Raw genomic sequence first — 18,622 nt, 5'->3', positions numbered from 1 at the left:
GGAGAGAAGGAGAAAGGGTTTTTAAGATTCTTTTTGTTTTTGTTTTAATAAAAGAATATGTTATTTTATTATTTTATTTGTTATTTTTTGGTTTCAAAACATTTTAAAAGATGTTAGGTGTTTTTTTTTTTTAAATACTTGGGGTCCCCAAAATTCAAGAAAAAATATTAGCCCACTTCTGAAAAAATTCCTGGGTCCGTGATGTTGTCAAAACTAACTGAAACATGATTTATGTATTTATATTGAAGAAAATAAGGTCCTTGCATTTCCACCCATTCAGTTATATATCAAATGGCAATCTCTTGAATATATCATTCTATCTCAAATTTTAAGATTACAAGATGATACCTAGCTAGGTTACATCACCAACTAAGCTAAGGCATGCATGCACCTTGACATTTGGGCTATATATTTTGTCCTTAAAAAGTGTCATCTGTTAAGAGATTTTAGAAAGATTTGTGCCGACAACTTTTATTTCAAGCAAATCGTTTCCTAAAATAGTAATCCACAATGAAATAAATGGAAAATATAGGTTTTGTTGAGGGAAAAAAAACGAATTAAAACACAATGAAAATAAGAGCAGAATAAAATAATGTAAAACCGATCGAATTGTGTGCGACGTTTCTTTTAATCAATGTCAAGCCCATGGTTCAACCGAAAAAAACAAAAGAATTTGTCATCCTTACATGAGCTCTATCAGTCATAATGACCATTAAATCAGGCTAACTAATTTGATCCAACGACTGACCAATTTGATCAAATAGTTAAGAGATAGAGCCTCACCTAAGAGCATTTTCACTCATTTGTCATGGCAAAGAGTAAGGGCAATGCAATGGCTGTTACTTATTCACGTGAATAATGGCACCCTTGCAAAAAGCTTGTGGTGTTTCCACTCATTGCCATGGCAACCCAAGAGCAACCACTATTCACATGAAATATGATGAGATGAATTTATATAAAGTTTTATTGTGGAAAGTGAAGAATATGACTAAGTATTTATTAAAAAAATTCTAAAAATTTTTAGTATTTTTTAGATTAATTTTTTTGGTTGCTAACATTAACAACTCGTGCAACAAATGACTATTCTTGTTTCGCCTCGCCTGCAGTTGTGGAGCCCACCAACTGCCTAGGCTACTGAAGCCCGCTGAACATCAAATTGGGACTTGGGCCCTTGTTGCCCGGACTGGAGAGGCACCTAGAAAGTGTTCTAAAGGCCATATATAAGGCCCTCACTATAGAATAATTGATCAGTCATATTGCACAGCTGCATAGTGTTTGAGACATAAAGTAAATGTGCATGGGCTCCTAGCCTGTATTTTTTGGCGTGATATTTGCAATTCAATATTTAAAACGTGGATCACATGTTCTAAAACAAAGCTATCAAAAGAAGTTGTACATAAAAAAATAAAAAGAAAAACCTATCAGAAGAAGTCGGCAAAAATGACTGCGGCTGTACCTTTCACTCCTATACATATCATGAAAGTAACATGACACTAACTAACGTATGCATATGTTTGTGCAGTTGGTCAATCCCATGAATCTATCTCTCTCTCTCTCTCGCTAGTGGGAACAGACCAGAATTAAGGATGTCGTGCCGACAACTCACAAGGAGGAGCGAGAGACACGCATAAGTGGCCCAGGTAGATATAGAGACTAGAATGGTTTGCTATATATTCTTATCCACATTAGTACTGAAAAATATGATGAAGTCCAGAAGCATAAAGTTTCCAGCATGGAAAGAAACAAAAGAAAACACTCACCCATTTGCTGTAGCCAGCAATAGAACTTATCTATAGGCAGCCATATGTATCGAATCCAACTCATGCCTGGCCTAGTTTTGGGTTGCAAGGGACAAAGCGTGTAGGATTTGGGTTCCATGAATTCAATTCAACCAATTCGGATCAAGGCTATTTCATTTCTTTTTTCAATAAAAGCATCAAATTTCATTCGAGCACCAACGAAGGGCCTACCTTGCAAGATTCGATGCAAATGCAAACTCGCATTTGACACATACAAGGGGATGGAAACGCCAAGGGGAACGACACTGGCACTCAACAACCTCCGGTCACCAAAATGAGTATCACCACACCTCTAAACCACCACTAGGTCCCAACATCACTAAATGATGCAGCGTAGCAATCAAAGACAATCAAACAATAGCCTTAGAACAAGAAAACCTCAAAGTTTCTTAAGAATGAAAATAGAGATAAGTATAGATGGAAAATTAGTTGTGATAGAAGAGCAATAGTGGTTGTCGAAATTTCAATATATGATTTGAAGGCACATATGTCAACCAACGATCTCTGAGGTAAATTCTTCATTCAATCATGCATCTTGATTGTGCTATTTCAAAAATTATTTCAAACTTACAATCTGATTAACATTATGATTAAGAAGACCTTTTATTTAAAGAAAAATTTATTTAATTTATAATATGCTTTCCAGTTTTGAATATTAAAAGTCTTTTTTGATTGAAAATCAATTAGTCTGATTTTGGAAATTAATCTATTTGATTATGAGCTAATTCATCTTGTTTCCAGTTTTGAAAACCATTATAAAAACAAGGCTTGGTTTCATTCTTTAACACAACTTTCGACTACTAGAGTTTTTCTAAGTCTTTTTTTTGTCAGCTGCATATCGCACTTTTCCCAATTGTGATTAATTTCAGAAAAGCCTCAGCTTCGCTTTGATTTGTTACATCATTTGTCACATCACCATTTTTCTGTTGGTGGAATCATAATCTCTCTCTCTCCATTTTATGTTTTACAGAGAATCTAATTCTGCTGCAGATTTTTCCTGGCGAGAATGGGTCATAAGAAGGACTTGGGTCTTCAGATTCTGGCGCGTATGCCCTCCCGGTGGCATCTCTAGTTTTCTTGAGGATGATAAACTAGTTGCTGTGTAGAAAGGATACACACATGTTGATGACTTGGTCAAATACATGACAACAACATGTTGATCATCAAAATGAAAGTTGACCAAGAGATGAACTCTGAACCAATATTAATATATACTAGATATATAGATAGAGCATTCTAGAATATTACAGTGACACTTATTTCGTTGACTATAATTTTAAACAATAATATTGATTTTTTTTTTTTTTTGGTCCAAGTTTTATTATATTCTACAAGTAATTTTCCGAGAACCCAGTTATAAAAGCTCTTGCAAATGAAAACAAATAACTCTTCAATTAATTAATAAATCGATCGGTAAAGAACCTATTAGTGTAGTCGTTTGGAGTAATTATTTTCTTAAGCAAAATCCTGTATTCAAATCCTAGAATCTGTATAGTGTGTGTGAGTTTAGTATACTATTGCCCCTCTTAATTAATAGAAAAATTCCTTTAAAAAAATGATCACACACCTTAAAAGCCATCATCTCTTATGTGTTTTCTCACTATCTTTTTTCTTTTGTTGACAACAAGTTGATTGGGTGTCGGCAGTTTCCATGTCTTGATAATGACCTGATTCATGATCAGTGGGAATGCCTCATTTAATTAATTAAATACTACATTATCAATTGAAACAGCTTCATATATATAGTCTTCGTTTTGTATTCATATGAAGAGAGAGAAAATTGTAAGTCCTTACCACCTCATAGGTTATCCTGTGGGTAGGAAACCTAATCCGCCTGCACATATTTAAAAGAAAAATGTCTTCTATTGTAGATATGCGAAAGAAACGGTATAGTGAAGAAGACTTTCTCCAAAGATAATTCAATGGTTTCAGGTTAGTGTTTTTAGATGATTACGTACGTAGGATTTATAGTTCACATCGAAGATTTCTAAATGTTACAACAAATTGAAGAGCGCTGTGGCCAAATGATAACCAGAACGAATTCTTCTTTACTGCCCATTATCTTTAAGACTAAATTCTTGCAGCTGTAAACTCTAAATCCTGAACTTTAAATTTTTAAAAACCCTAAATCTTCGGGCAGCCAACGTTGTTACCAAGTTTTAGGCATAAATAGCAACGAGATTATCAATGTATTACTCGTCACTTTTGGGATTATTCTACTTTGCCATTGTAAATTTATTTTCATTGCAAAAGAAAAACAAAAAAAGAAGAAGAAAAACGAATAACTCTATGTTTTCAATGTCAAAGAATGCAACTTAACAACTCATGCGACAAAAGAATAGTCTAAAGTGAAATGTACTCTGTATGTCAAACAGTCAAAGTAGAAAATAATTCCTTGCACATCAAATTCAGCTCCACTCATGTAGAATAGTCTATAGATACATGAAAATGTCTAAAAGACTAAAAGCAAGTGATAAAGAGTGAGAACACAATCCCATGGCATTCAAGAGCATTTTGTTTTTCAAATATCTTTCACACAATTCGAAGGACGGATCTATATACCAATGCAAGATTTAAAAATACTAGAGTTTGGTGCAAATTTTACAGTGCTGTTTATACTTCCACAAATATTAGCCGACCTCCTATTCATCATGCTCTTCAATCAAATTTTGATGCTTTTTCGTCTTTTGCCCTCACTCCTCCTATTCATCATTTTCTCTTCTACTTCTTTTCTCTTCTGCCGTTTCAAGAAAAATATTAGCCCACTTCTGAAAAAATTCTTGGGTCCATGATGCTATCAGAAACTTACTGAAACATGATTTATGTATTTATATTGAAGAAAATAAGGTCCTTGCATTTCCACTCATTCACTTATATATCAAATGGCAATCTCTTGAATATATCATTCTATCTCAAATTTTAAGATTACAAGATGATACCTAGCTAGGTTACATCACCAGCTAAGCTAAGGCATGCATGCACCTTGACATTTGGGCTAATATATTTTGTCCTTAAAAAGTGTCATCTGTTAAGAGATTTTAGAAAGATTTGTGCCGACAACTTTTATTTCAAGCAAATCGTTTCCTAAAATAGTAATCCACAATGAAATAAATGGAAAATATGGGTTTTGTTGAGGGAAAAAAAACGAATTAAAACACAATGAAAATAAGAGCAGAATAAAATAATGTAAAACCGATCGAATTGTGTGCGACATTTCTTTTAATCAATGTCAAGCCCATGGTTCAACCGAAAAAAACAAAAAAAAAATTGCCGTCCTTGCATTGAAGGCTTTATATATGGTTCTTAGGTGAGATCTTATTTCTTAATCGTTGCATTAGACTAATTAATTTGATCAAACAGTTAAGAGATAGAGCCTCATCTAAGGGCCATATATGAGGCCCTCACTATAGAATTTTTGATCAGTCATATTGCACAGCTGCATAGTGTTTGAGATATAAAGTAAATGTACATAGGCTCCTAGCCTATATTTTTGGGTGTGATGTTTGCAATTCAATATTTAAAACGTGGAACACATGTTCTAAAACAAGGCTATCAAAAGAAGTTGTACATAAAAAAATAAAAAGAAAAACCTATCAAAAGAAGTCGGCAAAAATGACTGCGGCTGTACCTTTCACGTATACATGTCAAGAAAGTAACATGACACTAACTAACGTATGCATATGTTTGTGCAGTTGGTCAATCCCATGAATCTTCCTCTCTCTCTCTCTCGCTAGTGGGAACAGACCAGAATTAAGGATCGAGAGACATACGCATAAGTGGGCCAGGTAGATATAGGGACTTTTGAATGGTTTGCGATATATTCTTATCCACATTAGTAGTGAAAAATATGTTGAAGTCCAGAAGCATAAAGTTTCCAGCATGGAAAGAAACAAAAGAAAACACGCACCCATTTGCTGTAGCCAGCAATAGAACTTATCTATAGGCAGCCATATGTATCGAATCCAACTCATGCCTGGCCTCAAGGGCGGATCTTAAGGCAGGGCAGGGTAGGCTACCACCTACCCAAAAATATTTCACTAAAAAAAAACCTATATATAAGCTATGTAATTGATATCCATTCCATGTGTTGGTATACACTCTTGCTACCCAATCCATATAAAACCCACAACACAACTCAAACTTTAAAACTCAAGAAAAAATTATAACCAGCAGGCTGTTATGAATTGGCCCAGTCAAACTTTAATAAAAGAAAGAATATAACTTAAGCAGCCAAATAGTGGCTATGCAGTGCAATTCCAAACAGAGTCGGGAGAGCTTCTTCTCAACGCAAGTCTTGGCTGTGCAATCGTGGACACTGGACAACCTCTTCTCTTCTCTTCTCATATACAAGGAAACAAGTATTCTTCTTAATCTCTTCTCTTTAATTATCTTCTTCTATTGGGTTATTCCTAAAATAAATGTATGCATCTTAGTTTTAATTTTAATTTGAAATTGAGTTTTCTAGGGTTTAATTAGGAATGAAATATAATTTGGGGATTTTGTTGAAATTAATTAGGTCTTTGATTTTAAGAATTTTGTTGAGATGTTTGATTTGATGTTGGCATTGTTGAGATGTTTGATTTGTTGTTGGTATGTTAATGTTTGACTAAATTCATTGATGCTATTATGAGAAATTGTTTGATTTTTTGTTGGGATATTTGATTAAATAGGTTATCTTTTATTATGTCGGATCACAATCGAAACCCCAAGAAAACAAAGAATTTGTTCTCTTTTTTTAAGAAAAAGAATGATGGGTCATCATCTTCTAGAATGCCTCCCATTTGTGATGAGCCAAATCTTCTCTCTTCTCCCATTGTCGAGCCTCAAGTTGAAAGAGTTGAGACTCAAAGAGTTGATAGTGGTCAAGATTTTAATATCAATTATCTTGAGCGTGATCCGGGATTACATCTTCAAATATGCCAATATTTGGTGAATGAACAAGATAATGTGTGAAAAACCTATATTATTTTAGGACCTTGTCAACCGGAGTTAGAAGACTATCCAAGCTATTTAGAAGGGCGAGACTTATGTCGATTTAATAAATTGTGGTTTGGTAAATTCCCTTGGCTTGAGTATTCAACTGCTAAAGATTTGGCATTTTATTTTCCTTGCTTCCTATTTGACATGAATCATTCACATTCAACCTTTACTATTCATGGATTTCAAAATTGGAAGAGAATTTGTGGTAATCAATGTGTATTTCAAAGTCATGTAGGCAAGCTAAATTCTCCACATCATCTTGTTATGCAAAAGTGGGTTAGCTTAAAAAACTCATCTCTTCATATTGAAAATGTGGTAGATAAGCAATCAAAGCAACAAGTGATGGACAATCGGTTGTGACTTACAACCACAATAGAGGGCATTCGGTATTTAGCAAATCAAGCATTGGCTTTTCGAGGTCACGATGAATCCGTTGACTCATCTAATCGGGGCAATTTCGTTGAAATCTTAAAGTCTTTTGCAAGAATGAATATAGAAGTTGAGAAAGTTATTCTAGATAAGGCTCCTCATAATGCTCAGTATATTGCCCATGATATACAAAAACAGATTTTGCATATTTTTGCTACCAAGGTGAAGAAGAAAATTTGTGCCGAACTTGGGAAGAACAAATATTGTATTCTTGTTGATGAATCACTTGATGAATCAGGCAAGGAACAAATGGCTATTATTCTAAGATTTGTTGATTGTGATGGATTTATTCGTGAACTCTTTTTTGATATTGTGAGTGTCGTAGACACTAATGCCTTGACTCTTAAACAAGAGATATGCAAAGTGCTTGATAATAATGGTATTCTAGTGGAAAACATGCGTGGCCAAGGGTATGATGGTGCTAGTAATATGCGTGCTTCATAGAATGGATTACAAGCATTGTTTCTTCAAGATTGTCCATATGCATATTATGTGCATTGCTTTGCTCATCGCTTACAATTAGCATTAAATGGTGCGGCTAAAGATGTGAAGGTTGTATGGAGATTTTTTTCAATGTTGACTAACATTGTGAATTTTGTTAGTGCTTCTGCTAAGCGCCGTAATGAGTTAAATTTAATTCGAAAAGCTGAACTCAAAGAGTTGTTGGATTCTGGGGAACTTGAGACAGGTAGAGGACTTAATCAATGTCGTAGTTTGAAACAAGCTGGAGCCACTCGTTGGGGATCTCACTTTGCCTCTATTACATGTTTAATGAGTTTATTTAAAGAGACTAAAATACTTCTTCAGGAAATCGGTGAACATGGACCTAACCAACAATTTCGTGGTGATGCAAAGAGTAACTATATTGCTATGATGTATTTTGAGTTTGTGTTTGCATTGCTTTTGATAGATAAAATTATGGGATTGTCCAACTTTCTCTGTCAAGTGTTTCAGAAAAAAAAACTCAAGATATTGTAAGTGCTTTAAACTTTGTTGAAAACACAAAATTACAGTTCCAAGATATGAGGGCACATGGCTGGGATGATTTATTCATGAGTGTGGTATCCTTTTGTGAACAACATGGTATTGATGTTCCTGATATGAGTTTTTGTTATATGATGGGCACACGTCGTTCTTGTCAACAAAAAGATTTTATTACAGTTGAACATTACTATAGCATTGATGTATTTAATGATGTGATAGATTGCATGTTGAGAGAGTTAAATGACAGATTTCCAGAGCAAACAATTGAACTTCTTATTCTTAGCTCAACATTGGATTCTCGTAATTCCTTCAAATCATTCAATATTGGGCATCTATGTAAACTTGCTGAGAAATTCTATCCTGTGATTTCAGTCCAAGTGACTTAAAAGGTTTGGAAATTGAGTTGAGGTATTTTCAAAATGATATGCATCGCCTTCCCTGCAGGTGATGCCTACATGAGAAAAGGTGGACAAATACCAACTCATTGATTCTTAATCTAGACCCCTAACTGACAGGTAGGGGGTAACAAGATTGCCCTCTTAGCTTGACGAACTTCCAACAGAAGATCATCATAACAGGAATGTTTATCGGATGACAAGCCTAATAAATGTTCCAGTGAACACATCAGGGAGAATTTGGGAGACCCTCATCAAATCAAACTCGTTGATGCAAATTCTACACTCCCGAAGAATTTGTGAGCACAGGGTGTCGCCAAAAATTGCTCAAAAATAGTGAAGGCTCTATCACCATGCCCCCATCACAAAAGAACCTTGAGAGATGAGAACATAAATGCCAACCAACTGCCATATCAGTAGAAAATCGTGACCAACACCGAGGGTCCTAGAACGCACCAGATCCATTCAACAAAACAAAAAAAGCTAGATGCCAACCACTTGTAAACCCCAGCCTGCACTACCAGACCTCGCGAAACCTTCCCTGTCACAACCCTCACCACCAAGCCACCGAAAAATCAACACGAGGAAACCTTCCCTCTCATGAAAGTTTCCCTGTCATAACCTGACTAAGAAGATGTCAAAGATCAACAGAAGAACCTAACGGGACCAGATCTCCACAGAGAGGGAACCACAGAAAAAGATGCATCGTGAAGAGAGGAGAAGGCATCCACGCAGTAGACCACAACCCATGTAACGACTCCGACTATAGGGAAAGGATAGAAGAGAAGGACAAGAAACCCTAGCCGTTTTGCCTGGCTCTCCTTTCGTGCGAGAGAAAGACACCTTTCTCATTTGTAAAAAAATTCTCTAAGTTATATGTTCACACTGATAAAGTTAACAATAATTTCCTTGTTATTAGGGCATTAGAGATTTATTGGATTATTCTAGAATTGGCGATTTGACCATAAAAGCAGGGGGGAGGGAAAACTAAGCGGGAGTGAGTGAATGACCCAATATGATGTTGATTTATTTATCGCTAAGACCTTTTGGCTACGGAAAATTAGTATCTTTTGGTGATTTTCCATGCGATAAATTCAATGTCCTTTTTGTGGAAAAATTATTGTGGGGTTCTAAGGTTAGGTTGTCGAAGTCTGCTGCAAACCAACCTTTTTCATGAGGTCAATTTAAATTTTTTAGTCTGTTAAATAGAAATAAAAGACAATTAGTATACATTTGTTCTACTTTGAATTGAAAGACCCCTTTCTCGTTGTAAAAAAAATTCTCTAAGTTATATGTTCACATTGATAAAGTTAACAGCAATTTCCTTGTTAGTGCCCGTTTAGCATTGCTTATTTGGGGTGATAAGTAATTTTTTTTTTTTAAATTTTGAGAAGCCCAACCCATTTGGTAAACTGTGAGAAAATCACTTATTGTTAAAAATTGCTGTAAGAAAAAGCTATAAAGAAAAGCAGCTAATGATGTGCTTTTATTTTACGATTATGTAGGAATCAAGAGGCGCTGGGTTTAATGATTATGCTGCAATCATTTTCTGATTATGTGTAAAATCAATACCAACAACACTTTTAACAAAAATTTTACCAAACGCCAACTGCTTTCTCTTACAGTTGATTTTTCTCATAACAAATCTGACATCAATTGTTTTCACAATACAGCAATGTCAAACTGGCCCTTATTAGGGCATTAGAGATTCATTAGATTATTATAGAACCGGCGACTTGATGATGTTGATTTATCGGTCGCTTAAGACCTTTTGGCTATTGAAAATTAGTATCTTTTGGTGATTTTCCATGCAATAAATTCAACGTCCTTTTTGTGGAAAATTTATTGTGGGGTTCTAAAGTTGGGTTGTCGAAGTCGGCTGCAAACCACCCTTTTTCCATGAGGTCAATTTAATTTTTTTAATCTGTTAAATAGAAATAAAAGACAATTAGTATACATTTGTTCTACTTTGAATCGAAATCTTCTTCTTCTTCTTCTTTTTAAAAGATTATCTCTACGCTTTATGTTATCAAGACAAGATCCATTTTGGGTAAATGGAAACTTTTGTCTTTCGACATCATTTAAATCGAGGTACAAAAAATAAACAGCCTCTTTATTTGTTGTTCGACAAAAGTATATTTATTAAAATTAGCTTCTCGAAGCGTGTGTCAATTGTCGATTCGTGGTTTTTTTTTTTCATTCTTTATTTTATATGTATTTATGGAGAATTTTATTCAGACTGAGTCTGTAACACTGTTAGAAGGTTAGTTAGATAGTTTATTCAGACTGTTGGAGGGTTGTTAAGCTGCGAGAGAGAGAGAAGGAATGTAATATGAGTAAATCAATAATAAAAAAAATTCAGAAATCAATCATATTCTTCTAAGGTTTTCTCTCATATTCATAACGAGTTTTCTCACATACATACTGCTAATGTATTATTGGAGTTCAAACTTGAGACCATTGTAAGGGTGAAACTATGAATTTTTTAATGGGTAGGTTAGCTAAAGTTATTAGCTTAAAATTTAATGATTTTTTTTTTTTTTTTGGTACTAACAGTTTCTATATTTTTTCTAGAAATTAAAGTATATATTAGATCATATAAATCACGCTAGTTGTAAACATAAGGAAAAAAAATGGAATTAAAGCTATATTATTCACTAAAGGGTGAATTTTATTTAGGAAAAACTTTTTTTTTAGAGATACGTTAATGGAAAATGATTAAATACTGATGTTTGGGACAAACTTTAACACCAAATACAAGTGTGAAAGACCTTTAATTATGCCTATTGTTGTGGCAGGATATGCAATTGTATATATATTTTTAAATATTTAGTTTAAAATATTAGGCTATATGTTTAATTATTTTTTTCTCCAAAACCTTCCCTAGACTACGGCCCAAGGCTAATTTCACCTCGGACTACAGGTCTGCAACTACAAATCAAGGTCATTTTTCACTAGGCTAGACCATTGGATGTTTTTTAATACTAGGGGCATATTGTGTCCAGAAATACTTCACTGCTACTGTACGATACAGACTACTGAATGCTGAAACGTTTTACTTACTGTCACTGCGCAATAAAGACCACCAAGTACAAAAGCACATTTTGACCAAAACAAAGTACAAAGACGCCCGTACAATAAGCAACTTTTCTGTTGTTGCAACCCAATTCAATACATTGATGAACTATCCAAAAAGAAAGACAATGGAGGGAAATCTGAAGAGCAAGGGGATAGAATAGAAGAGAGGGAGATAAATATGAAGAAAAAGATAAGTGTTATGTTGATAAGACAGTTCACATGGGCTCTGCCCTTACTTGTCCAAAAAGATACTGAGAACTATTAAATAACTTTAAGAATTGTCAAACCCTTAATAGTAATTAATAATTGATTTAGAATCGGTTTCAGAGTACTTTTAAAATGGTTAAAAGTGCTTTATAATAATTAAAAGCGTTTTCGGCAATATTTGACAAAAAAAGTTTAGAAGCATTTTTTGAAGAAGCACTCTCAATTACTTTTTTAGTAGGGAGATTCATTATTTTATCCAGTATAGGAGCCTAAATTATAAAAACAAATCCTATATAAAATGAATTTTAGAAATACACCTAAAATTCATTTACAATATAACAAAAAGGCTTTTAACTTCTTTTGAATTACAAAACTGCCATTGATTTCTTAAAATAAACTCAACCTCAAAACTTCATAAAAAACCCAAAACACTCAACAGAGTATCAAAGTAATTTAATAATTAAAATTAAATTCAATGGGGCCATTGTCATTTTTTAATTTTTTTATATAGAAATTAAATAATGTAGGATTTATTTATAGTTTTAGTACTAAGAATGGATATATGACTAAATATCTATTTTTAGTAAGTAATTGGATTTGTTTACTGAAAATTCAAGATTTTTTATAATAAAAATACTTTTGTATTTTACTGTTTCCTTTTTGTTTTAGATTTTTTGCCAAAAGAAAGAAAGAATTTTATTTAATTTAAAGAGGCTAGTACTAGCCTAGTACTAGTATACAACCACACAAAAATAAGAAAACAAGAAATGCAGAGGCTTTAGTAGTAACAACCACTAAGCAGCAAGTAGCAAAGCTCGTGCCAGCCAAGGCCATTCTCATCAAGTCAACATCAGATGTTACGTTGGCCCAGAAAGGAAAACCAAAATTATAAAAGTTCAAAAAAAGCCACGCCAGCGACATCAAAGGCACAAACAGAGAGAGCTGTATGGAGAGAGAAAGAGAGAGAGAGAGTGTAACGCATGCAGTAGAGAGTCTACATCTAGAAAGAAATACAAGCACGTGGGCTATAAAAATAAAACGAGTGACTACGAGCGTGACATCACGCAATTGTTATTTTGCGCACGCGTTTCTCATGCCGTTTTTTCCTCTCTTCTTCTTCTCCGCTTCTGCCTGTCACTTGTCAAATCCCCAAAACAACCCGAGAGACACCCCGATATTTAATCAGCTCACCCACCACACTCCTTCAATATAAAAACACCTTCTTCTTGCTCACCTTCCTCTTCACCATCCATCCCCAACCAATTTCCTCTCTCCTCTCTCTTAAAAAAATGGCTGCTCTGGACTCCATTGGCAGCGCCTTCTGCCTCTTCTTCTTCTCCTTCACCGCTCTGTTTTCTCTCTTCTCCGTACTTGTCTTCATCATCCGGCTCCGGCCATGGTGCAACTGCCACGTGTGCCGGAGCTTCCTCACCTCCAGCTGGTCCAAGGACTTCGACAACCTCTGCGATTGGTACACGCATCTCCTCAGAAAATCGCCCACCGGAACCATCCACCTCCACGTCCTCGGCAACGTCATCATCGCCGACCCCGAGAACGTGGAGCACATCCTCAAAACCAAGTTTCACAACTACCCCAAAGGCAAGCCATTCACCACAATCCTCGGCGATCTTCTGGGCCGCGGCATCTTCAACGTCGACGGCAACGCGTGGTTGTTCCAGCGCAAAATGGCAAGCCTGGAGCTCGGCAGCGTCTCCGTCCGCTCCTACGCGCTCGAGATCGTGAGCTCCGAAATCCAATCAAGGCTAATTCCGCTGCTGGCCTCATTTGCCGAAGACCAAAACAGCGCCGTTGACTTGCAGGACCTCTTTCGGCGGTTTTCGTTCGATAATATTTGTAAATTCTCCTTCGGGCTGGACCCGGGCTGTCTCCAGCTGTCGCTGCCCATTTCGGGCTTCGCCGTGGCATTCGACACCGCGTCGAAGCTCTCCGCGGAGCGGGCGATGACGTCATCACCGATCGTGTGGAAGATCAAGAGATTCTTCAACATTGGCTCGGAGAGGCAGCTGAGGGACGCCGTCAAGATGGTGGATAGCTTGGCCAAGAGCATGATCGAGCAGCGCCGCGAAATGGGTAATTTTTCGACACAAAAGGATCTTCTCTCTCGATTTATGGCCAACATTGACGACGATCAGTATCTCCGGGACATTGTCGTGAGCTTTCTGTTGGCGGGTCGGGACACCATCGCTTCCGGGTTGACCAGTTTGTTTTATTTGCTCTCTCAGCACCCGGAAGTCAAACGGGCCATTCTAGAGGAGTCGGATCGGATCATGGGTCGGAGTGGATCCGGATCTAGATCTTGGGTTGCGAGTTTTGAGCAAATGAGGGAAATGCCCTACTTGCATGCGGTGATTTATGAGACCATGAGGCTGTACCCGCCAATACAATTCGACTCCAAGTATTGCCAAGAGGATGATGTGCTGCCAGATGGTACTTTTGTACAGAGTGGGACCAGAGTTACGTACCATCAGTACGCCATGGGCAGGATGGAGCGGGTTTGGGGTTCTGATTGTCTCGAATTCAAGCCCGAGAGGTGGCTGAAGAATGGACTCTTCACGCCCGAGAGCCCCTTTAAGTACCCGGTTTTCCAAGGCGGGGAGAGGGTTTGCTTGGGCAAGGAATTGGCGCTCTTGGAAATGAAAAGTGTCGCGGTGGCGCTTGTTCGGAGGTTTGATATTCAGGTGTCCGAACCTGATCGCACACCGCGGTTCGCCCCTGGCCTCACCGCCACTGTGAGGGGCGGCCTGCCGGTTCGAATTCAGGAAAGAAAAGGCTGAGCAGCCCAACATTATGGATCATGCAGAAATATTATAAAAGTCCCTAGCTAGCTAGTTTAGTTTGCCTTTCAAGGGGGGCATGTTAATTAGCATTAGTTGGCAGTAGAAGAATGCTAACTTATTACCCTAACCCATGTGGTTAAATCGCGATTAAAGGCTCAAAAGGGTTTGTGATCAAGTAATTAATGTCATAGTTTTCTCATGAGTCGGTCACTTTATCCTACTGTAAATAATAAGGTAGATGACTTGCTTCTGAAAGGGTTTTCCGCCCCCTCCTTTTAGTTCGTTTTAAGCATGAACTATGTGAGTATATATATGTATGCATAAGGCTACAGCAGCCTACCATCTGCAGAGTAATTCGGTAATTGGTTTTGCTTTTGTATATAAATGTTGTGTGCAGGAAGTCAAACTATTCTCTGCTTATTCATCCATGGTTAATTTTAGTTAGTAGTTATGTTTGGTGTCTATGTGATTTAATGTGCAGTGCTACGAGAGAGATAGACACGTGATTGTATCCGTCGATACCAAACATAACCACTAGCTATTAAAATTTTGAAAAGCATATAATGCCTTCTTTTATTAAAAAATAAACGGTTACATTTAGAATGTAGGATCAGACTGACAACATGTTCAGCTCTCAGACTATGCATCGAAGCAAGATCAGAGGTTTCATTTTCCAATAGGCCATGGATAAGGTGGGCTACCGCCCCATGATTTGCATTATTAAATCAATATTCCTTCGACAAGTCTCATGCATGCGTTATAAGTGTTGAAATAACATATTATTTTCTCTACGCTTGAAGCATGATCTATCCACACATATAAGTTGGCGGTGGATTCTATGAATCTATACATAAATATTCCTACTTCTATTTCCCCATCAGAATATTGGATTCTATGAATCTATACATAAATACAATCCCACCGCAAGTTGCTCCTTCCAATTGAGGTTCCAGATCTATTTTATTGAGCTGTTGCAGGCAAACTAGTGAGATTATTTGATGTCTCAATTCAATTGTAGTGTAGGTGATCAGTTGCATGCTTAGGCGTTTGATTTTGACATTCAACTACTGGTCATGATGCAACTTCGTTTATTCTATTGGGCCAAACCAGATGATAAACTAGCAGTTCACTTTTACCTAATAATTAATGGCTCTAGGCCAACTGCTATCTGATCAGTATCCGTGCAGCACCTGGATGTTGGCCTGAAAGCAAGCTATGTCCCACCTATTTTATGCCCTAGTGGCTTTTGTTTTTGTCTTTTTAATAGAGTCAAGTGGTTAATTAATTACGGTCAGAAGAAAATTAGAAGAGACTTAATTGTAACTATATACCGATTAGCTAGTTAGACCAAGGGCACGTCGGTTTAACGCCGAGTTTTTATAAATTTTTATGTTCTCTGTGTGTATTTGCTTTACATTTTTAGTGTGTGCTTTATTATGCATGATATGTAAAATCTTGGAATGTTTTCGCACAATAATAATTAAACAAATTTTTGGTTTCATGTTGCATGATATATGAGAAGAAAATTGGAGTGAGTCTTTTCCTTTCCTACATATCCTCTTAATATGCGGCACTGAGCTACTTCTGTAGCCAGGACCACACCCGTTTGTCAAGAGCTTTGCTTTGCCAAAATATGTGCATGCCATGTGAGCCCCAATGCAGCAGTTGGAGGAGCTCACCTACTAGATGTTGAAGAGGTTTTTCCCTCGTGCTAACCAAAAGCTACATTGAGAGCATATAATTAATAAATTCATGGATTCCTCGTGACAGGAAATATGTTGTCTTCTTATAACTGTCTAGTTCTGAACCAGACGCCAAAATAATCTTTTGCCCAAATGTGCAGGGCTCTGCAGTGGGATTTTGTTTCTTTCTTCACTGAAACGACAGTCGATTGACACAGATATATATATTGATCATTGGCTGGTTAAGGAAATAATAAACTGTTCATTTGTTTTTAATTCGAACTTATGATCAAATAATTACATTCATGATCCTCAATTTAAGTGTTTAAAAATAGCCTTCTTGGGCATAGCCAAGTTAGCTAGAGTAGATGTACTTCTCACTCTACACCCGAATTTGAATCTCCGTCCCCGTAATTTAGAATATACTAAAATAGAATATAAAAAAGCCTTTTTGGAGAATCCATTTATTTCAAGAGAGATATGCAGTCAGTGTAGCATTATCCTTGACAAAAACAAAAGGATAGAAAAGTTAATTTGGATATCAGAGATTAAATTATGAAAATTATTCTCATTGTTAATTGCTGTGGCACACATGATATCATTTGCACTCATAGAAAGTTGAAGTGAAGCAATTATAGCAAATTGATAATAATGCTGATTATAGATTTGATATGGATTCTGTATCTCAATTATTCCACTTTTTTTGGGTACTCAAAATGACCCAAAAAAAAAAAAAAAAAAAACTCATTTCTCTGGTACGGATGAAGAACACTTTTCACACGTTTAAGCTGGCTGCACTAGCTACACAGAAGAAAATCAGAAAAAAATAATGACAACAACATCGCAATGAATTAAATATTAGGTAGAAGGCGTGAAACAGAACTTGGATGTTGTTTTCAGTTCAACACCATCAATCAATCAAGCACAAAGCATGGATGGCATTATTGTTAATTTAATTACTATATATTAATTAACTGAAGCACTTAAACACCATTAATTTCTCTTCTGAATTGGATTATTAAATTGATCAAACCACCAACCACTGGCGATCTAGTAAGGCTTGAAGCATTGCTCTCTGCCCTTATTTCCTCTTTATCCTTTTACTTTTATTTATTTTTATATTACTCCATTTACTTAAGTTTACAATGTAAATAAGGAAGTACCCCCCATTTGTTCAAATAAAAATACTAGAAAATCAAATTCCCACCAAATCAAAATATGAAAATTCTTTTAGTGCAAAATCGATTTATGCTAAAAATGATGGCTCATTAAGTCAATATATACTTCATACTAAAATCCCATAAAATCAAGTTTTCTTATTTGCTTATCTTGAGAAAATAATTATTCAAAAATCATTTTTCATACTTAGTCAATTAAAAAATTTCATCATCCAACAATGTCTTGAAGCATCTCTCTGCCTCATTTCTCATGTGATCTTTGTGTTGCTACTCGGGGCGAGTGCTATAACATTGTAATTAACATCATCATTTGCTCTTCTGACTTGGCTGCTTGAATTTGGACTATTAAAAGTGATTTCAATGTCTGCTAATTAAGTCAATTAGATTGAAATATTTGACCTAACCTACAAGTATAAGTGAACGTGGAGAGAATTTGTACAATTATTAAGCAGTGAAGTGGTTTGAACTCAATTTCAATTCAGTCCAGGTTATACGTATTCTGTTGTAACTTGTAACATAGATTATAAACATGTGATAAGAGAATTTTGGCCGCCCAATGTTGTACTGAATTCATATTTGGTTTTGACCTTTTAAATCTCAAAGTGGAAAACAAGAAAAGGACAGCCTAGTCAAAACACCAAGAGAGTTATTTTAAGTAATGCGGCCTATTAGGGCCATTACCATACTGGTTTAAAGACTCTTCAGTGGAGGGCCTTCAACACAACAAACAATGGTAACAAAAGTCAATGAATTATTTTGGATTAGATAGAGCGAGACATAAAGCAAATTTCAACTCAAGGCCACAACGTGTTTAACATGCTTCAGTAAAATTTATGGAAAATTAGACCAAAATCCCAGGCAACCATTCTTTTTCTTATAAAATTATAGGGATCCACCAACAGGGTTTAGTTCAGTGGATAAAGATCTTGACTTGCAGGCCAGTGGTCTTAAATTCAAACCTCCATGATAACTTGGTAGTGTGGGTGTGTGAGAAGCCCCGCTCCCCTTGTAGTTCAAACTAGCCCAAAGTTGAGGTTTAAACCCATCTTTGAGAATATACTGCATCTCCACTACCACTTCTAGTAAAACAAG

General features: G+C 36.1%; 2 protein-coding genes and 1 long non-coding RNA gene across 3 annotated transcripts; all 3 read left to right on the top strand.

Moving 5' to 3' along the window:
* The first annotated feature begins 1,700 nt into the window (after positions 1-1,700).
* On the top strand, positions 1,701-3,148 carry LOC148921569 (uncharacterized). The gene is made up of 2 exons (XR_016121894.1): positions 1,701-2,308; positions 2,770-3,148. It is a non-coding gene; the product is annotated as an uncharacterized LOC148921569 (long non-coding RNA).
* Positions 3,149-7,265: 4,117 nt separating this feature from the next.
* LOC148921568 (uncharacterized) lies at positions 7,266-8,578 on the top strand. The gene is made up of 3 exons (XM_089049254.1): positions 7,266-7,618; positions 7,811-7,896; positions 8,412-8,578. Exons 1-3 carry the CDS (start codon positions 7,266-7,268, stop codon positions 8,576-8,578), a joined length of 606 nt encoding a protein of 201 aa, XP_088905380.1.
* Positions 8,579-13,058: 4,480 nt separating this feature from the next.
* CYP94C1 (cytochrome P450, family 94, subfamily C, polypeptide 1) lies at positions 13,059-15,055 on the top strand. Its single transcript, XM_008230648.2, has one exon. It carries the CDS (start codon positions 13,162-13,164, stop codon positions 14,665-14,667), a length of 1,506 nt encoding a protein of 501 aa, XP_008228870.1. The 5' UTR covers positions 13,059-13,161; the 3' UTR covers positions 14,668-15,055.
* Positions 15,056-18,622: the final 3,567 nt, after the last annotated feature.

This window comes from Prunus mume, linkage group LG1, assembly GCF_029339155.1.
Source record: "Prunus mume cultivar Tortuosa linkage group LG1, ASM2933915v1, whole genome shotgun sequence".
NCBI classification, from domain to species: Eukaryota; Viridiplantae; Streptophyta; class Magnoliopsida; order Rosales; family Rosaceae; genus Prunus; species Prunus mume.
Note: the sequence above shows the minus strand (reverse complement) of the source record. Positions and strands in the feature narration are given on the sequence as shown.

Coding starts and splice junctions, on each gene's coding strand:
- CYP94C1 (XM_008230648.2), top strand. CDS start 13,162: ATGGCTGCTCTGGACTCCATTGGCAGCGCCTTCTGCCTCTTCTTCTTC.
- LOC148921568 (XM_089049254.1), top strand. CDS start 7,266: ATGAATATAGAAGTTGAGAAAGTTATTCTAGATAAGGCTCCTCATAAT. Junction 7,619..7,810: donor GAAAACATGCGTGGCCAAGG/GTATGATGGTGC, acceptor GAATTTTGTTAG/TGCTTCTGCTAAGCGCCGTA. Junction 7,897..8,411: donor TTCTGGGGAACTTGAGACAG/GTAGAGGACTTA, acceptor ATGATGTGATAG/ATTGCATGTTGAGAGAGTTA.